This window comes from Centroberyx gerrardi, chromosome 6 (assembly GCF_048128805.1).
Source record: "Centroberyx gerrardi isolate f3 chromosome 6, fCenGer3.hap1.cur.20231027, whole genome shotgun sequence".
Taxonomy (NCBI): Eukaryota; Metazoa; Chordata; class Actinopteri; order Beryciformes; family Berycidae; genus Centroberyx; species Centroberyx gerrardi.
Genome location: NC_136002.1, coordinates 2,587,889 through 2,606,863, shown reverse-complemented (window position 1 = coordinate 2,606,863; position 18,975 = coordinate 2,587,889). Strand labels below are relative to the sequence as shown.

Sequence of the window (18,975 nt, the reverse complement as noted above, 5' to 3'; positions counted from 1 at the left end):
TCCCTCTTGAGTCCAACACTTGAATAGTTGCAGGCCCAGCACAGCTGATGTTTTATTTGTAGAACCTGGATTCACTTGCGTCACTGATTATCGATTTCCTGCCAAGTATTCAAAGCATCCCCCCCTCATCTTGATTGTTGTTAGGTAATAGTTGCAGTTGAGCTTAATCAGTTGATTGGGGCTCTTTAAGCCTCTTTTGCTTGTCTGGAAAGCTACAGAATTGAGATGTAACTCTTAAGAACTTGTTTTTCTCAGTTTGGCAGTGTGCTGTAGATCTATGGATTTTAAGCTGTCCCTCAAACTGACAGCTTCCATTTGATCCATATGAGTAAAGTGAGGAGGCAGATGTGATTTGCGCAGCTCTGTCCTGTCCCTCACTCTCTCTTGGGCCTTCCTCTGAGCCTGTATTGGTTTGGCACTGCCCCTGCTAGCCCTGCTAGTTGTGCGCCATTGGAAACCGCAGGGCAATGCTCTGGGTGATTTTCCTCTCAGGATTATAACATATGTCACCTGCCACTGTAAACGTCTCTTTCCTGGCAGGCCTTGACACACACACACACACACACACACACCCACACACACACACACACACACACACACACACACACACACACACATGCGCACACACACACACACAGAGGAGTTGGAGTAATCACTACCAGAGAGAATAGCTGGCTGGTTCCCTCTCCTCTCTCGTGTGAGAGGTGTGTGTTTCACTGAGCCTGTCTAGGGCCAGCTACACCATCTACTGCTTGTATACAGCCTGCTAGCCTGTCCATATTAAATCAGTCTCTTGCAGTAATATATGTGTCACTTTATGTTTCTGACCAAGGTTTTATTTTCTTACAGCTTTCTTAGTATGCAAATAAACCAGCCACCGACTCCAGTAAGCAGTTGCTACATTGGATAATTAGGCTGATGGATGGAGACTGGTGACCAGTGCATATTTTACAAACTTCTTCTCCCAAGGAGATTCCACTGTGCTTGTGTATTAACGTGATTTAAAATGCAGCAGGCATAATCAGCAGGAGAGTCACTATGCTTACAGCAAAGCTACATGTCCTGTATACTTTATCCATTAAGCCCACAGGCAGACACCAGAGTATAGACTGGGCCCTCTCCTCTTCATTTCCCCTGCTTGAATAATATCTCTTTGACAGAGTGTAACTGGAAAATGAGTTTGGTGGTTTTCATGGTAGCAATAATGCTGTACAGTCTAAGACTCGAGCAGACCACAATCTCTCATATAGAATTACTTGGCATTTGTCAACCCTAATTGGTAGAAGGCAATCCGCTGTGTGTGTGTGTGTGTGTGTGTGTGTGTGTGGGTGTGGGTGCGGGTGCGGGTGCATGCATGCATGTGTGTGTCTACACATTTGTGTGGTTGCATGCGCCAAAGGGAAAAGTAATCTCTTCGGTGGTTGCCATAAGACTTTTAAGGGTGATGACAGCAAAGACTAAGTTCAATAGATGTTATTGTTCCGTAGGCAATGGACCTCGACCAGTGTGTGTGAGTGTATCTCGGTGTTTGCATGCACTTGCCTATCTCAGTGTTCGTCCGGTGTGCGCCAGTGCTGAGCGTGTCGGTTTGTGTGCTGGCGTGAATTGTGTGAAACCAAGCCTGTGTGAATGTAAACCTGTCTGGGCCACATATGATTGGGTCTGGCACGGAGCTGTAACTTCAGATGTCGGTGTTTTGACCAGCCGTGGGGAACCAGGCGCCACGACAGTCCCAATAAAACCAGGCCCGGCACACACGTGCACACACTCACACACACACACAAACACACAGACCTGACCTTAGATGGCAGGGCAGACGGCAGCGAGATGGCACGGCGGCATGAACGGAGGCGGTAACGTGCCGAGCCTGGGGCCAGAGGGCCGGACTGAGCTGCATGCCTCACTGGGAGCAGACACATCACACAGTTAGGTGAAACCAACTGTGCTCACTGCTGGCATCTCTGCTGCTCGCAGTTGGATAGATAGAAAGTCTGGATGGATGTGAATGAGTGTCTGAGTGAGTGCTTGAGACGATCTCTCTGTCTCACTGCGTTTGTGTTGTTGTCTGTATCTGTTACAGTGGTGCTGATCGGGAATAATTTAGTGATACACAAGTACTGATTTTTCTTCCCCACAATGAAATTGTGGGTGAGAGACTAAGGATTGGTCCGTCCGTCTGTCTATCCATCAGGCATCACTGATCAGATTTGACAAAATTTGGGGGAATGATGCATCTCACCACTGTGTTGTAGCATTTTCAAAATTAGATGGTTTGACCCAAGGGGGGAGCTACAGTTACAGGTCCAAATGGAAAAATTTGATATCTCCCACCACAGCTTGGAATGACATGGAATTTGGTGTCCATATCCGTCTATCCTTGCTTTACAAATTTGCCCCCAGGAGGTCAATATCATATTGGATTTTCCATTTTGAGTTGCTTGAAAAACAGTTTTGTGCTTGTGTGTATACACACATATATATATATATATATATATATATATATATATATATATATATAAACAGAGATAGAATGAATAATCTTAGCAGTCTCTGCTGCTGTCTATAGCCACGGCTGTTTTGAGTAAGACTTGGGTGTTAACACCGGGCAATTAACACTTCACAACATCAACTGACCTCTAATTTTGTCCCTGCTTGTCACTCTAATAGAGCTGGTTATGGTAAGCACCTGGCACTGAGGTTATTTTTATCATGAAGGAGGTGCTGGTAAAAGAAACAGTGGAATTTACGAATTAAATGTAAGATTTTACAGAGGATTTACAACAGTTTATAGATATATATCATTGACATTGGAGATACATGTTAGGACAGTTAGAAAAATAGACAATGTGTTGCACTGCCCGGAATAAAAAGTCAGGATTGTTGTTTTACTTTTAGGTTTAAGGAAAATTAACACTCACTTCAGGACACTAACCCACACGCATAGCTCACAATCCTATTCCTGCTTGAATTGGGGGGCCCTGTGGGAACCAGTACACAAAGGTTGTCCCAGTCCTTTATTATAGTTTTGGCTACTTAGCTTAACTACAGCTCTATAGGTACTAGTATGACTGTGGTGTCCACTACGTACAGAGCCATACACATTCTTTATAAAACCTCCACAGGACAAAAAACAGCCTTTTCAATAGTCCCATACACTTGTCATTATTACCCCTGCTGTCTATCGCTATGGAGCATCTAGTGGGCGTGGAGGTATGAGGCGCTCAGTGGTGGCCTTCCAGTAAGTTTGGTTAAATACAACCTATTTATGCCTCCACAACTACTAAGGGCCCATTAAGCCAGCATACTTTCTTAGTTATTCACTGCTGCCCCCAACTTCTATCCTCAAGGGGTGTCTTGCTGGGTATGTTGATAATAAGAAACTCAGTGGTAGCCTTTTACTTGGGATTCCTATCTAGAACATGGACTGTTAGCATTTGCAGCAGAGAACTATTCACCTGAGATCCCACATAAACCTTAAACCCCTCGCTCTGTTTTCCTTATACACATGCTGACAGTTACCTGGCAACATCCTCTTTGTCTGAGAGATGTGTTTTGTCTTAATACCCTTGATCTATAATGCCTGTCCAGGCGAGTCGCTGACTCTAACTGAATTTGCACTGTTATACAATGAAAATGGAGCCCTCTGGACAGGCAGACAGTCCCTGGGTCATGATCTTGTACAGAGCTCATCTGCTCATGGCTCCTGACTGTCTTCATTGCTCTGTCCACACCAATACCGGTGATTCCTTCTTATTACTTACAGGCTGCAGCTAAATGGTCTCATCTGTGGAGATGTAAACTGTGCATGTTTTCATGGTGTCCATGGCCTCCTCCTGTTGTTGTCCTCTCAGGCAAGGCTCTCTGATATAAGCAAGGTACTGACAATGGACCTCTGAGACCAAATAGGAACAGGGGTAAGCAGTAGGGATGGAATGATTAATATTAGTCACGGTTCAGTACGTACCTCAGGATTGAGATCACAGTTCAAACAGGTTTTTGGTGCAGTTTCAGAACCCAATGGTTGTGTTTGTTCCTCAGAAAATCCCCATGCATTTTCCCTTTTTAAAAAGCCATAATAATTTCTCATCAATAATTTATTGCATGAACTACCACAACAAGTATTTTTGAAGAGATATGGCTATAAACAATAACCTGCAACAAAGCTCATTGCCTTAAAATGTGACAAAACCTCAATGTCATTGTTGGCGGCCTGCAAGCAATTAAGCTTTTACTGGAAATGTAATCCCTGCCATCTTTAATTCAATGTACTCTGTATTGCAGTTTTTCAAAATATCCTATGGACAAGTCAAGCCTTTTCCTCACTGACCTTTGACCGTAAGCAGTGATGACTTTCCCTCTCCATTCTAGTGAGAAAAAAATGCAGATATCACTACTACTTCTATTTGCACCAGTACCCACGTAGGCAGAGGTTAGCAAACGTTTCTGTAGATTTTCTACTTGTTGAAGGCCCAGCGCAGGAAGAAATCTCTTCAGTTGTAAAAAGCAATATATCTTTTGCTACAAGTCCTTATTCATTTACATCTACAGTATTCACAGAGCTGTCTGGAGATTGAGATGGCGTACATGACATACTTGCATACCGTTTTGGTATATATTGTTTCACTCCAGGTAAACAGAGATCTCTACTCTCGCTGATGTTAGGTAGAGGCTTATTATGGCTGTCAAAGAGGAAGCCTCTTTGATTGTGACATTGTGAGGGTTTGAAATGTTGAAAACAAGGAAGGAAGACATATCTGCATGCCTTGCTCCCAGTAAGCTTATTTATGCAAGGTTTCAAGCCAAAGTGGGTCATCGTGAGGTCAAATGGTAAAATGGTAAATGTGGTTATGTCTCCCTTTGGGTTGAAACACTGCACAATTAAAGTCCTGCGCCTGAGATAAGGTGACTTTGGATGTGAGTACACTATTTTCTGTCTGTAGGGTTTGAAATATAAAATTGGTATTGTGTGAATTTGTAGGATTAGGGCCTCACATGTGTTAGTCAAACGTTAGAACATATCTTAAGAGTTCCTATGTAGGTCTGGAAAAGAATTGGAAATGAATTTGATCAGGTCTTGAAAACTCACAAAACTCTGGAAAAACATATTGTTAACGTAGAGTGAAATGTGTTGTGAAGCTGTAGAGGCACCAACACCAAAATGTTCAATATCTTGATGTGGAACAACAGAAACAAACAAAGTTTTGAGATGTTTGTGTGCGTTCATCCCATTCAGTGTCTCATGTGTTCCCATGTGTTTAGGTCTGAAAATGAGGGTGCAGAGAACTGAGTGTATTGTACTCATGAGACTCTGCCTGTAGCTATGGCATCTGGAGGTAATTTAAGATAACAGCCAGGCAACAGAGCGCAGTGGTGGAGACACTCGCATAGACCAGCCATGAAAATGTGTTTATTTGTTGTTTTTGACTCTGCATCCCATCTGGGTAATTGTGCTCCATGTCCCCTGTAAGCCTTGATGATGTTCTCTCTGGACCTCTGGTTTATATAGCTGGAGAGAAACATGCTGCTCGAGTGAATGACACAGGCTCTAGTAAAACTGATGCTGACGATTAGTGTGAGCTAAGACAGGCAGCAGCAGGCGTTTGAGTTAGTTTCCTATCGACCCACCGCAAGTTGCTGCATCAGTCTGTGATTCTGTGGTCACATCATTTTTCAGTATATGCTGCCAAATTGAATAGTGGGATGAGCTACAAAGAGTTGAGCAGAATGTTAAATATGTGGTGGCAAATTGCAATCTCCACTGGACACCAGATTATAATTCTATGATGCTCTTCAAATGAATACACTATAAATCATCGAAGCCAAGCTCAGATGTCGCCGTATCCATGGTGCTAATTATTTTAGCAAAACAGCAGGGGAAAGCACATGCAGATGATGACTAATCTTCAAGCTTCAACCATAATTTACTTAACAAAAACACCACACAACACCCAACGTTTTTTCAGGCGTGTGCTGTGTCTGACTGATATAAGCTTGAAGATGAGTCGTCATCTGCGCGTGCTTTCCCCTGGTGTTTTGCTAGTGTTGCAGTTGATTGGGATTTCAGTACCGTGAACATACAGGCCATGTGCATGTAGATCTTGACAGTGAGGACAATAGTATCCTTGCTAATTATTTTACCCAGATATTATGTCACAACATCCCTCTGCAGGTATTTGGCATCCTGCCTAGGAACATTTACTCTAATTCAATGCAAAATGGCACAAGTCAGTAAAACAGTGTCAGTAAAATGATGCTGCTGAACATTTAGGCTGCAGAGAGTACTGAAATAAACATTTGCTTTACTCCCAGTTTTGACTCAAAAATGGATATTTTAGGCTTTTTTATTATGTCGACTCCACAGAATGTTACACAGAACTCCATCTGTCTATCAGGGATTTTGAAATGTGCATTGTAGAGTTAAATGTATTTTACTATGGAAAGCTGGGGGCGCAATAAGCATGTAGTTGCTTATATGTTGCCCAGGGATCCACTTAGATGCTGTCAACAGTGTGATCGCTTTGTAGATAAATGATGTTGTAGATGATCTGGTGCTTTCAACACAGCTTCTCAATTAGGCCTTGGCTTTCCTTTTGGAAGGTATGCAGCAGTTGAGGTTGGCAGCGTGTGGATATCGATGTTGAGAAATGACCCTAACTGTACATCTGTGTTCTTTTCACTTGCACTTGCTGTGCAGCCGTGATTATAATCAATATTTCCCACTTGTCCTTGACAAATTGTTGCCCAGTAATCTGATTTAATATTTTGCAATTTAATGAACTTGATATTATTTTGATTGGTCTCAGCAAAATGGAAATTTAGCCTGGAACATTTTGAACCGTTTGTCTGCTGCGTGCCTTCAATTAGATCACTGCCCAGACTAGACAGCATCATCATCTTAATCTAAACTGAAGTGTGAAGCTAGATTGGGACACTCTGTTTTTAACCAGTGGGCTATTTTAGGACCATAGTACATGATGTCTGCCAGACCCGCAGTCTTACGTTAGGGGAAAAAACGACTACAGTAGTTCTATTTCCCCGCACTTGTTGGATCTCCTCAAAAACACTTTCATGATCTCTGCATATAACTGTATAGAAAAAGCTTGTTCTTTTTTGTTTCGCACTGGCTGCTGGACAGTATGTTCTTGCTGTTATTTTCAATCAAATTACTAGTAAATTTAGTATAGCTGAAGGCTTTGGTTTTTCATGTGCTTGGCATCAAGTGGGCTTTGACATAAATTAATTAATGTACTGTATGTGCTGATGGCTAGTGCCATGTAGAGCTCACGTTTCAAAGTCTGTGGGCAGAGCTCGATCCAAGAAGCCATGCTAGAGTTCTGCTCAGCATTCAAACAGGCTGAGGTTGATGGGGGGCCACACATAAGCACTAGTACTCAGTCAGAAGCCAGGCTGTTAAAGGATAAGTTTGGCGATTTTGGACCTGTATATAAAAGGTCTCCTCCATACCTGTAGTACCTGGACCCACAGAGAACATTGACTCCAAGTCAGCTGTCGGTTGAAACGGCGAGCTCCGTTGCTGCTAACCATGAGTCCAAATTGGGTTTGTCAAACCCTATTTGAGTAGATCTTGAAATGTGCTGTTACTTTTCTAACATTCACTTAACTTACTTTTCTAACATACATTAACTTTCTGACAACAGCTAAAAAAAAAAACAGTTGTCCGAAAAGTACCCTTAAAACCTACAAATTAGTCCTATAGGACTGAAGACTGAAATACTGAGTAGTGCCTAAGTCATCTTTAAAGTTACTCAACTTGTATCTTTTGTTTTTAGATGCGAGTACTGACTACAATGAGAATTGGTATCTACAAGAAGCAATGATTCTGGACTTTACGTCCTGTAGTTCATACTGTGGCTTTTTTGTTATGAGCTAAAACAGTGAGCTGATACACCCATCAGATTATTTGCCAGTAAATAATCTGTTAGTGGGGAAACTTTGCACAAAATCTCAATGATTTTTGCTCGTAGTTTGCAAGAGCTCTTACTCAGATGTGTATCAAATTTAACTGAAGTGTCGGTATTTCAACTTGAGTAAAATATTAGGCAAGGATCAATATGCACAGCCAGCACACATTTTATCTTTCTTCTACACAAATGAGAAACGGCAGGCTAACCTAACCAAAGCCAACAAACGTTCATTAAGTGGCAATGGATAGTCTAAATGAACTGTAGCAAGGCCAATGTGCTAAGATCTAAAAACCAGCCGCTCATCAACCTTGTTTTTCTGCCAAGTTACAGACAGTCCATTAATTTTCTCACTCACTTCTCCAAATGAACATTGGCTTCCCGTCTCTTTGCTCACACAACCACCCAACCCGCCTCTCTTGCCTGTGTCACTTTTTCCAGGCTAATTCTAAATGTCAATTAGGCAAGGTCATTTTCCAGCTGGAGTACGGCTTAAGTGATTTTGTTTATATTTTTGCAGTGTCAAAAGAAATCAGAGTGCATGCTAGAATGTGTAATGGGCTTGTTTTAAAGGGGCCTGGCTGGGATCTTGCTGGAGCCCAGTGGTAGGGGTAGTAGTAGTAGTAGCTGTCCTGTTTTTTCCACCCTCCTGAGAGATGTTCTTGGTGGTAACGCTGCGTCTTGTTTTCAGTGTCTGTGCCATTCAAAATGAGCTGAACCTTATAACATTGACCCCACCCATTCCAGTTGGAGAGAGGAGCAGAATGCACTACCGTTGATGTTAAACAACTCCTCTTTTCTGTCCATCACTCTGCATGAACTGTGTGGTCCAACATCATCTCTGAAAGCCTGTTTATTGGCTCAACATAGACTCGGTCTGTGTTTTCTTTCTGCATGTCTGTTTTTAGTGCACTCACACTAACTTTAACTCAGGATCATGGTTAGTGCACTCACTGTGTTCAATGCTCTAGCTCATGATTAATCATAGGGATAATTGTGTTTATGTGCCATTATTGATGTTTGTACTTGTAGAAAAGCATTAGTGATTTTCACTTGTGCGCATACAGTCTGTCTCCACCCTGTGTCAATAGCCATCAGAATATAAGACCAGTGTCGTCTCAGACCTAATTTACAGTTTCATGCTCTGGGTCTGGAATGACTTGAAATCCCTATGCTCCCTTTCTTTTATTCTTTTATAATCCTTATCTTGCATTTGTCTGCATATTTCAAAAATGTGAACATGCAGAAGCTGATGACGTTTTCCTCTGTGGGAGTAGGCATCATTACTATGGGTGACAACTTTCTACTGCACCTAACAGGCTGTCAAATTAGATGTATGTAAAGGCACAACACCAGCTATACTGAGTTGCACTAAACTAATTTTTGTTTGACTTGAATTAAACCATATAAAGACAAGGAAATCATTCTCCATTTAGATTAAAGCTGCACTAGGCAGCTTCGCACGTTGGCAGCCCCAGCTGGCAGCGAGAGGTAACTGGTTTTGAAGACTTCAAATTTTGAAGACTTCAAAACCCAGAAATCATGTAATGTGATGTCAGTAAACTAATTGTCTTCTTCTTGATGTGTGGTGGAGGTGTTCAAGAGGTTCAACCATCGTTGGTGAGTCCAGCTTTCTCTGGACGGAGCGCTCACTCACTGCTGTTTAGGAGACACTTTTGGATTTCACTCTTAAGTTTTGATTCATCACTTCCTCTGTGGAGAAGATTTCCCACCAGTGACCATACCGACACCTGAATTTCATTTGGGCGAATCTACAGCGTCTCTGTTAGTGAGGATGGGACGCTGTTGTAGCCCCACTTTGTGATTTAGGCTGACAAGACGGCTGTATTTTTACATAAAATGCTTAGCGCAGCTTTAAGATTAAAACCCTAAACAGTTTAAGGAACCGTTGTGGCACTGTAAGTCACTGTGAAATCTCTGCCGAACTGTAAATCAGGCCTAATAATGCCATCATAGCTCCTCAGTTTTTATTGTGTCTATGTATTAGCTGTCAGTGGTAATAGCTATCAGTGTCCACTACGGCTGCAACTAACGATTATTTTCATTGTCGATTAATCTGTCGATTATTTTCTCGATTAATCGATTAGTTGTTTGGTCTATAAAATGTCAGAAAATGGTGAAAAATGTCGATCAGTGTTTCCCGAAGCCCAAGATGATGTCCTCAAATGTCTTGTTTTGTCCACAACCCAAAGATATTCAGTTTACTGTCATAGAGGAGTAAATAAACCAGAAAATATTCACATTTAAGAAGCTGGCATCAGAGAATTTTGACTTATTTTTCTTAAAAAATTACTCAAACCGATTAATCGATTATCAAAATAGTTGGCGATTAATTTAATAGTTGACAACTAATCGATTAATCGATTAATCGTTGCAGCTCTAGTGTCCACATGCTCTTGTTTCCTGTGTACTGTGCTGCCATATTGCAGCGGCCAATCATCAGTCAGTGTGGTTTAGTGAGCTTATAATAATGAGGAGGCAAAACTTCAATGATAAAAAGGGAAATTTACTAGATACCCGAGGCCCATAGTTACCTTGTGTGTGTCTGCATGTGTATCTTCTGTGAGCAAGACACTGTTGTTTGCTAAATATTTCACAACCACTGCTGAATTCATATTAACTCTAATTCTGTTTGTTTCCCTCTTTCACCGTCACATTTTAAGATCTCTTAGTTTCTCTGAAGTCTCATCCATGGAATGCTGTTTCATATCAACTTATCAGAAAGATATAACTGCTTACATAAATTGAGTTTCAATCATCCCCCGTGCCTAGTGTGCTCTGTACTGCAATTGTACAACTTGAATAACAGAAGATGTCATCAAAGAATGGCTTGGCTTCTTTCTAGTTGTTATGAAATACCTTGGGATAAAAGCGTGTAAAATTGTGAAAACCACAAAATTGTGGCTGGCACAACAACTGTCCATCCATAGTTTCTTTGCGTGCTGCCCAACATCATGTGGTAACCGGGTAGAAAAAAGCTAATGAAATAACTTCATTAAGGGGCCCAATGAAGTGAGCAAGAGAAGCATAACATTGGGCCTGGAGGGAGGTCCCTGTTTCTTTTTAACGCTGCTCTGTGGTTTTAACAGTGTTATGTAACAGCATCTGCATGGTGTTAAACATGTTAGAACCAGGTTTTATCATGTCTACATCTGAACGATGAGTCTGGATACAATAGATAATTAAATGATAGGGCGCTCAACCCAGTCAAACGTACAAGTATGATACAGGCTTCTCTTATAGCTGCCATCTTTTGTCCATGACAGTTATAATGTCTTGGCAATTTCCGTATGCGACATAATAGAATGCAATGCAGTAATACACCTTCAGGCCAACATGTAGTCTGGCCAAAGAGCTGGGACTTACTGCAGCGTCAGTGTATTATCTAATTGTATGCTTTCTTCACATAGACTACTACCAGCTTGCTGGTGTCTACTACAACTTCAAAGGCTTGACCATTGCTATGTTTGAATGCTTGGGCTACATTGAGATGTTGTTTTTAGTCTGTACTGTGGGCTTTAAATAACCTGTCCATCCAGTCTGGATGGCGGCTAGCTGTGTTTCCATCCCTCAGACGGTAAATCTCGGTGTGTAAAAAGGTCTGGTCGGAATGACAGGGTCAAAGTCTCCTAGCTGCACATAGCCTATTTCATTTGCTCTTCTCTTCACAAGATCTTGAATCCAGTATGGGTACGTGGACCAAGTTTGAGATCAGTTTCCGTATGAGACGAGGACAGGCCTGAGCTTATTCCTCTGTTCCGACTTCATTTCACGAGAGCTTCAAATCCGTATGGGAACGCATGGAGGCATGGGTCGCGTCTGAAAGGACCGGCTGGTCCGGATCACTCGGGATCGGCTGGGTCAGGCACGATGACGAGGTCGCGACACACTGAACTTGCTGACTGTTCCTGACACCTTAATGAGGGAAGGTCAACCAACTGCTGCCAAGGGACGAGGCCGTCCTACCTAGAGATAAGATGGACCAGAACGGATGCAGGGCAGCTTTATGTAAGAGGGGCATGTTTTGGAAACCGGACCTGAAATGTTTATGGTCAGATTTATTATCTAATAAGATCGCTGTGAGTTATTTATTCCATTCGGCCCCCCTCTCTGCTCATGGTATTCCCTGTCATGACATGTTACTGCCGTTGTGGTACATGCTTTCCTCTGTCTCTTCCCTCTATCCTCTCTGCCAAAGCTCTCCATGCATCATCGCCATTTACATGCTCCTCTATGAGATGGAGGGTGATTCTAAGCAGATACATTTAAACTTAATTGTCATCTGAATAAATGCATGAATGAGTCAATAAGCATCAATAAGCATCCTGATGTGTACGCAGACTCCACGCAGCCTCAACTCTAATGTCCCACCGTTGTGTGTTTGTGAATGACAGATGGCTGGATGTGAGCATAGCCAACCTGACATGTACCCAGTACTGGGTGCTGTACCTGCGGGTCCTCCAGGAGGCCGTGTGGCCAGGCGGGGCGCTGCCTGCTGCTCCCCCACCTGAACGCAGCCAGCGGGAGAAGGACGACACCAAGCAGCAGGTCCTGCACTGTCTGATGAGACTCCTACCAGGTAGAGGAGGGAAAACACACACACACGGCTAAATAAAATGAACAGTTGACCTTGAGTAATTTGTGTGACTGCGGTTTGCTTTGGGACTTCCATGTCTGTATCTCTCTATTCCCAGATCTGGTCTCAGATATGTTGGGCTCCGACAAATACAAACTCAGCTGGCAGACTGCACTGGACTCTCTGCAGGACCCATATATTAACAGGTAGGTATACACACACACACACACACACACAGACACAAAGAGAGACTCGCCTGCAATCATACAAACAGTTTGAAGTGATTTATTCACTAAACAACAGACCGCACGGCTGCTGTGTCGGAAGTTTTACAGACATGACATCATCCTCTTGCAGCACATCAGGGGTATATATGATATAAGCAACTGTTAAAGAGGTCTAAAAGGCTTTGGGGCTGTAAAACCAAGCCATGTTTTGGAATCAGTCGGCCCCACTTTATGGTGTGTTCCGATACGATATGCAAAGCCCCAACCAGACATGTACATTAAGATATGCCTGGTGGTCAGATGGTAGATTCATCAACACCAGACTGTTAATCTCATTCAGCATGTCACTTCTGGGCAACGCAGCATGCATCCAAATCTGATGAAATGTTTCAATAAGTACTTAAAACATAAAACAACCCTGACTGACAGAAATACACTCAAAAATTGAGCTAGCATTTGATTGGGTTCTACATAACAGGACTTCCCACTAGACTATTTTGTGACTACTTCTGGCTTTAGCTAGGGACCTCACAATATAATATGTACCAGAACAGTGCTGAATCCCAAAACTGATTGTTTTGATTCAAAACAAGTGTGATTTAGCATTGTAAAAGAGGGTAACAGAGTCCCAAGTCTAACAAAGGGCCTACACATCAGCCAGGTTAACATAAAGTGACTTCACTTAGTGTCATTAATATTTAGTCAGTAACATTTATGTCTAAGCACTGGCATCTTACTGTAGTTGTTAAACGTGCTCTTAAAAGGAAGAGGATTTTATCCCATGAATTGATACCAAAGTGGCTAGTGCAGATGCATTGGAATGTACCGTATATTCATTTCCTGGAACATTTTGGATAAGGTATTTATGCAACTGACTAAGACGGGTCCTAGTCAGTTTTATGTAACTGACTAGGACGGGTCAACAGGGGCTTGCCTGATACTCCAAAACCAGCCCAGGACATGTACTCTCTTTGCCACAATTAGTCCAATATGAGATTCATGTTGTCCCCATTACATTGCATTCTCTGTTTTCTCTCACACTTACTGAGTAGAAAGGTACATTTTGACCAAAATTTAGAATGGGTAGTATCTCTACACTGCTGACCACTGGTCCTGTCCACCCCAGACACCTGCTCTACTGCATATGTGACCTTCTCCTGGAGTTCCTGGTTCCTGAAATACCTGAGGAGGACTTCCAGAGGAGCCTGCTACAGAGCCTCTCCAAGAACCCAGAGAAACTGCTGGTATGAGGGGGCAAATCTAGACTATGTTCACCCACAGGAACACTTGCAAACACAGGTTCAGTTTTTCACGATGGTAATTGATCATTCACCACTAATGAACTGAAAGCTTGTGTGAAAGCGTGGCTGCTCCTGTTCTATTAATGCTCTGCGATGGGAGTGAAAGTGAATGCATCTGGCGAGACCGCATATTCAGTGTCCCCACTTTAAACTCCAGGATTTGGACCCTGAGGTCACTCAGGTCTGTCTCCAATTTAGCCTTGATGTATTGACGTATGTGGCTCTTGAACACGGTGTGCTGTACACATACACACGCAAGCACACACACACATACACAGGCGCACACATACACACACCACACATTTGAACCAGCTTTGATTACATGAGAGCACCTGGTTTGTGTTTGATCCCAGAACATCTCTGATGTGCTGTACTGAAAAGCGATCGGATCTTAACGTGGGAAAGCCTCCTCCGATCTCCACATCCAGCCCCTTCCTGCTCGCTAAAACCTCCGGCTTTGGACAAACTCACTTCAGATGGTCTTCACACTCTGCCCTCACCCCCTCCCGGAGTCCCTGGATAGGAAAACCCACAAGTGTTGCTCCACTCTGGAGAAGCCTCTCTTCCCCGCTTAAGGCTGAACATGGGCTATTGGGGATTATCGTTGCTGTTTCTGTTCTCTGTTGCCCCTATCTTCAAAATCCCACCTGCTCTGCATTGAGCCACACGTGTGATTTGGACTGTACTGTACTTCCTAAATCTGAGCCTTCCTGTGACTGATAGGGATGAAACGCCTCAGGTAGTGATCTCTTCCTAACCTGCACTCAAGTGTTCAGGTGTAGGAGAACACTCATGCAGTGCACTGTATTGAAGACTTGGTCAGATAAAAGATATTTCAGAGGCTTTGCAGTTTCATCACAAATTTCCCCAACAACCACAGCTGGTGCCATCAGGAGGTCCATCGGAGAATTGGCTATGCACAATTAATGTCTAAATATATAGCAACCAGGCTGGAAAAAGAAAAATGCCTGAAAAGGGTAGCAGTGGTTTGGGTAAACGTCTATTCATTGACATTAAAGTAAAAGTGAATGGATAAAAAAGCAACATGCTGCTACTAGCCACTTCTTGCTAATGGCCATGTAACATTAGTTACTCAGCAAGCTAACTAACAAGCTGGCATTAATGAAAACGCACATTAGATGTATCTCGGAGTCATCATCGCTTTATGCATGTTGTTGAAGAACTGCTTTACCGTTTTCCTCTATGGCCTTCATGATGCTAATGAACAATCTCAGCTTCTTGCTCTGTATACAGGTAATTCTTCTAGTTCCTCATTAATAATATCCTAATGCTAATGTTAAAGCCTAGGTCATTATTTATGTCTCATAGATTGTGACACAGTGATGTCCAGTCCTTATGTCTTAACACAGATCTGCAGCAGATGGTAGAAGTTACAATGAAGGGAGTTTTAGTAGCTGAGACAACTTGCTGTCTTTAGGTGCGGCTGGCCTGAGAGACTCAGAGGTGAGGTCCAGTCCAAATATTCTACAATATCCTCTCTGTCCACCTTAATGTTACTACCGTTCCACTGTTGTTACACTCATATCCTGATTTTATGGTCTCATTCTGCTCTTAAACTCTTTCTTTCCTGTCTTTTTCCCTGTTCCATTGTGATAACATTTGATTTTTGCCTATTTATTAACCTATTTATTTGCCTGATTGTAAATTATTCGTTTTTTGGATTTCTGTCCATGAGTGCAATTGATTCATCTGAAAGGAATAAGGCGGGTGCCAGTGCCAACAGAAAATAATGCCATTTCTTGTGGTAGGAAGTGCTTTTTTTTTAAATTTTTTATATATATGATTCTGCCTTACAAGATGACTTGATGAAGTTTGGTCTGTCTTTAGCACCCAGTTGTTGTTACCATGTGTCCTTTTTATGGTGTCAAATTGTGATGATGAATGTTGTCGAAGCTGTTACTGTTGTCGGATCTCTAATTTAACCTTCACAGATTTGTTGTGAAAAGAGAGATTTCTTTGCACGTCTGCCCATGAAGGAATTCCATATCATGTCAAATCACAAAAATGTACATAGACGCTGTTGATAGTCACATAGTCACACTTAACTGTTATTGTCTACATATGTATAGGTCAATTAGCCTTAATCCTGTTTTCTTTCACCTCCTCTCCTCAGTGTGTCTACTTTTTATTTCTCTTCACCTTTTCAGATGTGTTATAAATCGCTGTCAGGAATATTAACAGCTTTGCAATCTAGAGTTCGCTTTAAAAACACAATGAAGCCTGTAATAATGCAAAGCTTTCAAACAACCCAGCTTGGATTCCCTGAATGTTACGTCATGGCTGTCCTGGTTATTTGGCAGTTTTAGTGCTTTTGTCTTATTTTCTATCAGATCATGTGTCCCATTTCCCCCCTCAGTCGATGGTATTTCTGCGCAGTGTGACTTGTTAACATGTGGTGTTGTTCTGTACATGTAAACGCTGTGAACGTGACTGTAGCTCTCACAGTGGTGGATTTGCTGGTGCAGATTGTGTAACTCAATTCCATCGCAGTCTTTTAAACATTTGCTGGTTGTTCTTTGTTCAGCATATTTTCAAAAACAATAAAATGACCAAAAGCGGGTTATTAAATGTGAAACTGTTGCTCACACTCATTATTTTCTTGGACTGAAGAAGGTATTACATTTTACGAGAACAGTTCCTCGTGTTCATTTAGGCTGGCACTGAGTTGTTGAATTGTCTTTGTGAGTTTTGACATTTCACTGCCATGTTTGCCATCTTAAAAATGATTGATTAATCAAACCAAGCCCAATTTAAGTGTTGTTAATCTAGCGCTGTAATACGATTGTTGTTAAAATTGTTTATCACAGTGATTATTCATGTTATATTTGGACCCAGACATTCCATATTATCATTTTACCCAATTGTATGGATATTTTACATTCACTACGGCTCAAACTGCACTGCAGTCTCCCCACCAAGTTGCTGTACCCTGCAGACCCATGGTTTATGTCCAACAACAACAAAAAGTGTGGATGAAACCCTTTAAACACCCCATAATTAGAATCAGAACAATTTCTTGGAACCTTTCCTGCTGAGCTTGACTTCTCAAACAATGAAGGGGGAGGTAGAGAACGGCTTTGTGTTGCTGAGAAATCGTCTTAGATTGGATTTACGGATAAAATTCTAATCATCCCCTTGGTCTAGTCAAACGGTGATCTTGCAGCATTTTTGGCACATAGACAAAACTCAAAACTCCCTTGCTATTTGAGCCCTTTTAGTGAACTACCTTTGTTCAAGCAAAATTGTATTGAATTAACGGTTCCTTCACTAATCCTGGGACTCCCATTTCATCCACATCACATGTTCAAGTAACCTGAAGAGACTAGGAAGTGTAGTGGGAACTGAAGAAAACAAATTATACTAAAATGTCAGCAAGCATAACACTGTCATTGTTGTTGATTTTCACTTGGAAAAGGCCTAAAAGAAAAGAAAAAAAAAAAAGGTTGTACCCATTTGTAGTGTAGCCTAGCTACCCTGTGAATCTGACTGTTTGGACAATGCAGCTCACTGTCTTGGTTTTACAAAAGGTCAGTGAGTCTTACTCAAGCTAAAGCATTGCGTCTGGTCTCTGACGTAGGTGCAGCAGAATTAGTTAGTGACTTGTCCGTCAAATGGTCACTATGGCTACACTTTCTACACAGCTTCACACAGTTTCAAAAGTCAAGACTTTTTCCAAACCTTAATTCCTTTTGATTTGGTTTGAAGTTTGGTTGGTGTTCAGTGTGATTTACGCTGATAGTCGTTTTGCCTCTACTAACTTTTGCTGTGTCACTGTAGATGAAGATTAAAAAATGGAACCTAAGGATTTACTGTAATGTTGTCATTTGATGTGACTCAGTAGACCCAGAGTGATTGCAAAATGTACAACAGAGGCCTTGTAGTTTGGAGAAGTGCAACAAAGTAGCGAACGGGGCGACATTAAAGGAGGCTGTGCCTGTAAATGCTTCTTGTCCGGTGAGCGACGCCTCTATTCCTGGAACACTATTCAGAGAGCTCCGTCTTATCAGTGAGGGGTCTGTGAATGGGGCGTGAGCCACGGAAAAGTAGGTATATCTACTATAGAGTTCCACCAATGTGGGTTTTGTATTTACATTTGACTATTTCTGTGTAAGTATTCAATGTCTCTTCTAGAATTGTATTCTTGTCAGGGTGGAAAAGCCTCTGAAACAGCATTGAGACCATCATGGGACACTAAAACTCTCCACTGAAACCCAGACTAATGAATACACTACTACCTTTAAATGAACAATTAATTTACAAAAAAGCACAATTGAACAGTGAAATGAACAAATGTGCAAATAAAATCAAATGTCATTTGTAGCTGTGATTAGGAAGGAACCTCCACCCTAATATCTACTTGACGTCAATGACCAGCCTGCGTTTCCGTCATCACTTCGTCAGGTCTGTGCCTCTTCTCAGCATTTGATTAGTCAGTCTGAGGGGTTTCACACGAGGGAGACGAGAGACTGGCATCATCGCCGGATCACGCATGGTGTACTCCCAATGCCTGTGAGGGGAAAGGTCTTTGTGTTTGGGTCAAAGCCAGGGCTGCAAACGGCGATACCACAGTCCCGTCAGCATGACCAGACTGACAAACGAGGTCGCCGTAGCAACCGTAACCCCCGGAGGGACGGAAGGGGGCGGTGGTGAAATGAAGGACCGGCTCTTACCTACTGCTGCTGGCATAGTCCGGAGGAACTCGCAGGTTGCTGCGGTGATAACCCGTCCCTGTCTTGCTGCTTTATTAATGCCCCCCCTCCCCTAGTCCTGCTTGGTCTACACCAGGAGAAGTAGAAGCACTGTTACTGTGCTGGCATTGTACTGAAGTAGAAGTTGAATTACTGGTATAAAAATCAACAGAAGTAAAAAGTTTGAAACGATGAAACGATTAGTCGATTAATCGATTA

General features: G+C 42.3%; 2 protein-coding genes across 2 annotated transcripts in view; both read left to right on the top strand.

Annotated features, from left to right (window-relative positions):
- LOC139917005 (interleukin-18-like) overlaps positions 1–13,948 on the top strand; it is a 66,703-nt gene extending 52,755 nt beyond the window's left edge. Inside the window, exon 5 of the mRNA XM_071906023.2 lies at positions 13,937–13,948. The gene's annotated coding sequence lies outside the window, so the exon portion shown is untranslated. The remainder of the gene's footprint in view (positions 1–13,936) is intronic.
- Positions 1–15,186, top strand: part of snx19b (sorting nexin 19b) — a 39,117-nt gene extending 23,931 nt beyond the window's left edge. The window contains exons 12-15 of the mRNA XM_078284290.1: positions 12,338–12,522; positions 12,638–12,725; positions 13,873–13,990; positions 14,401–15,186. Of these exons, the coding sequence (XP_078140416.1) occupies positions 12,338–12,522; positions 12,638–12,725; positions 13,873–13,990; positions 14,401–14,424 (415 nt within the window). The 3' untranslated portion in view covers positions 14,425–15,186. The remainder of the gene's footprint in view (positions 1–12,337; positions 12,523–12,637; positions 12,726–13,872; positions 13,991–14,400) is intronic.
- The last annotated feature ends 3,789 nt before the right edge of the window (positions 15,187–18,975 follow it).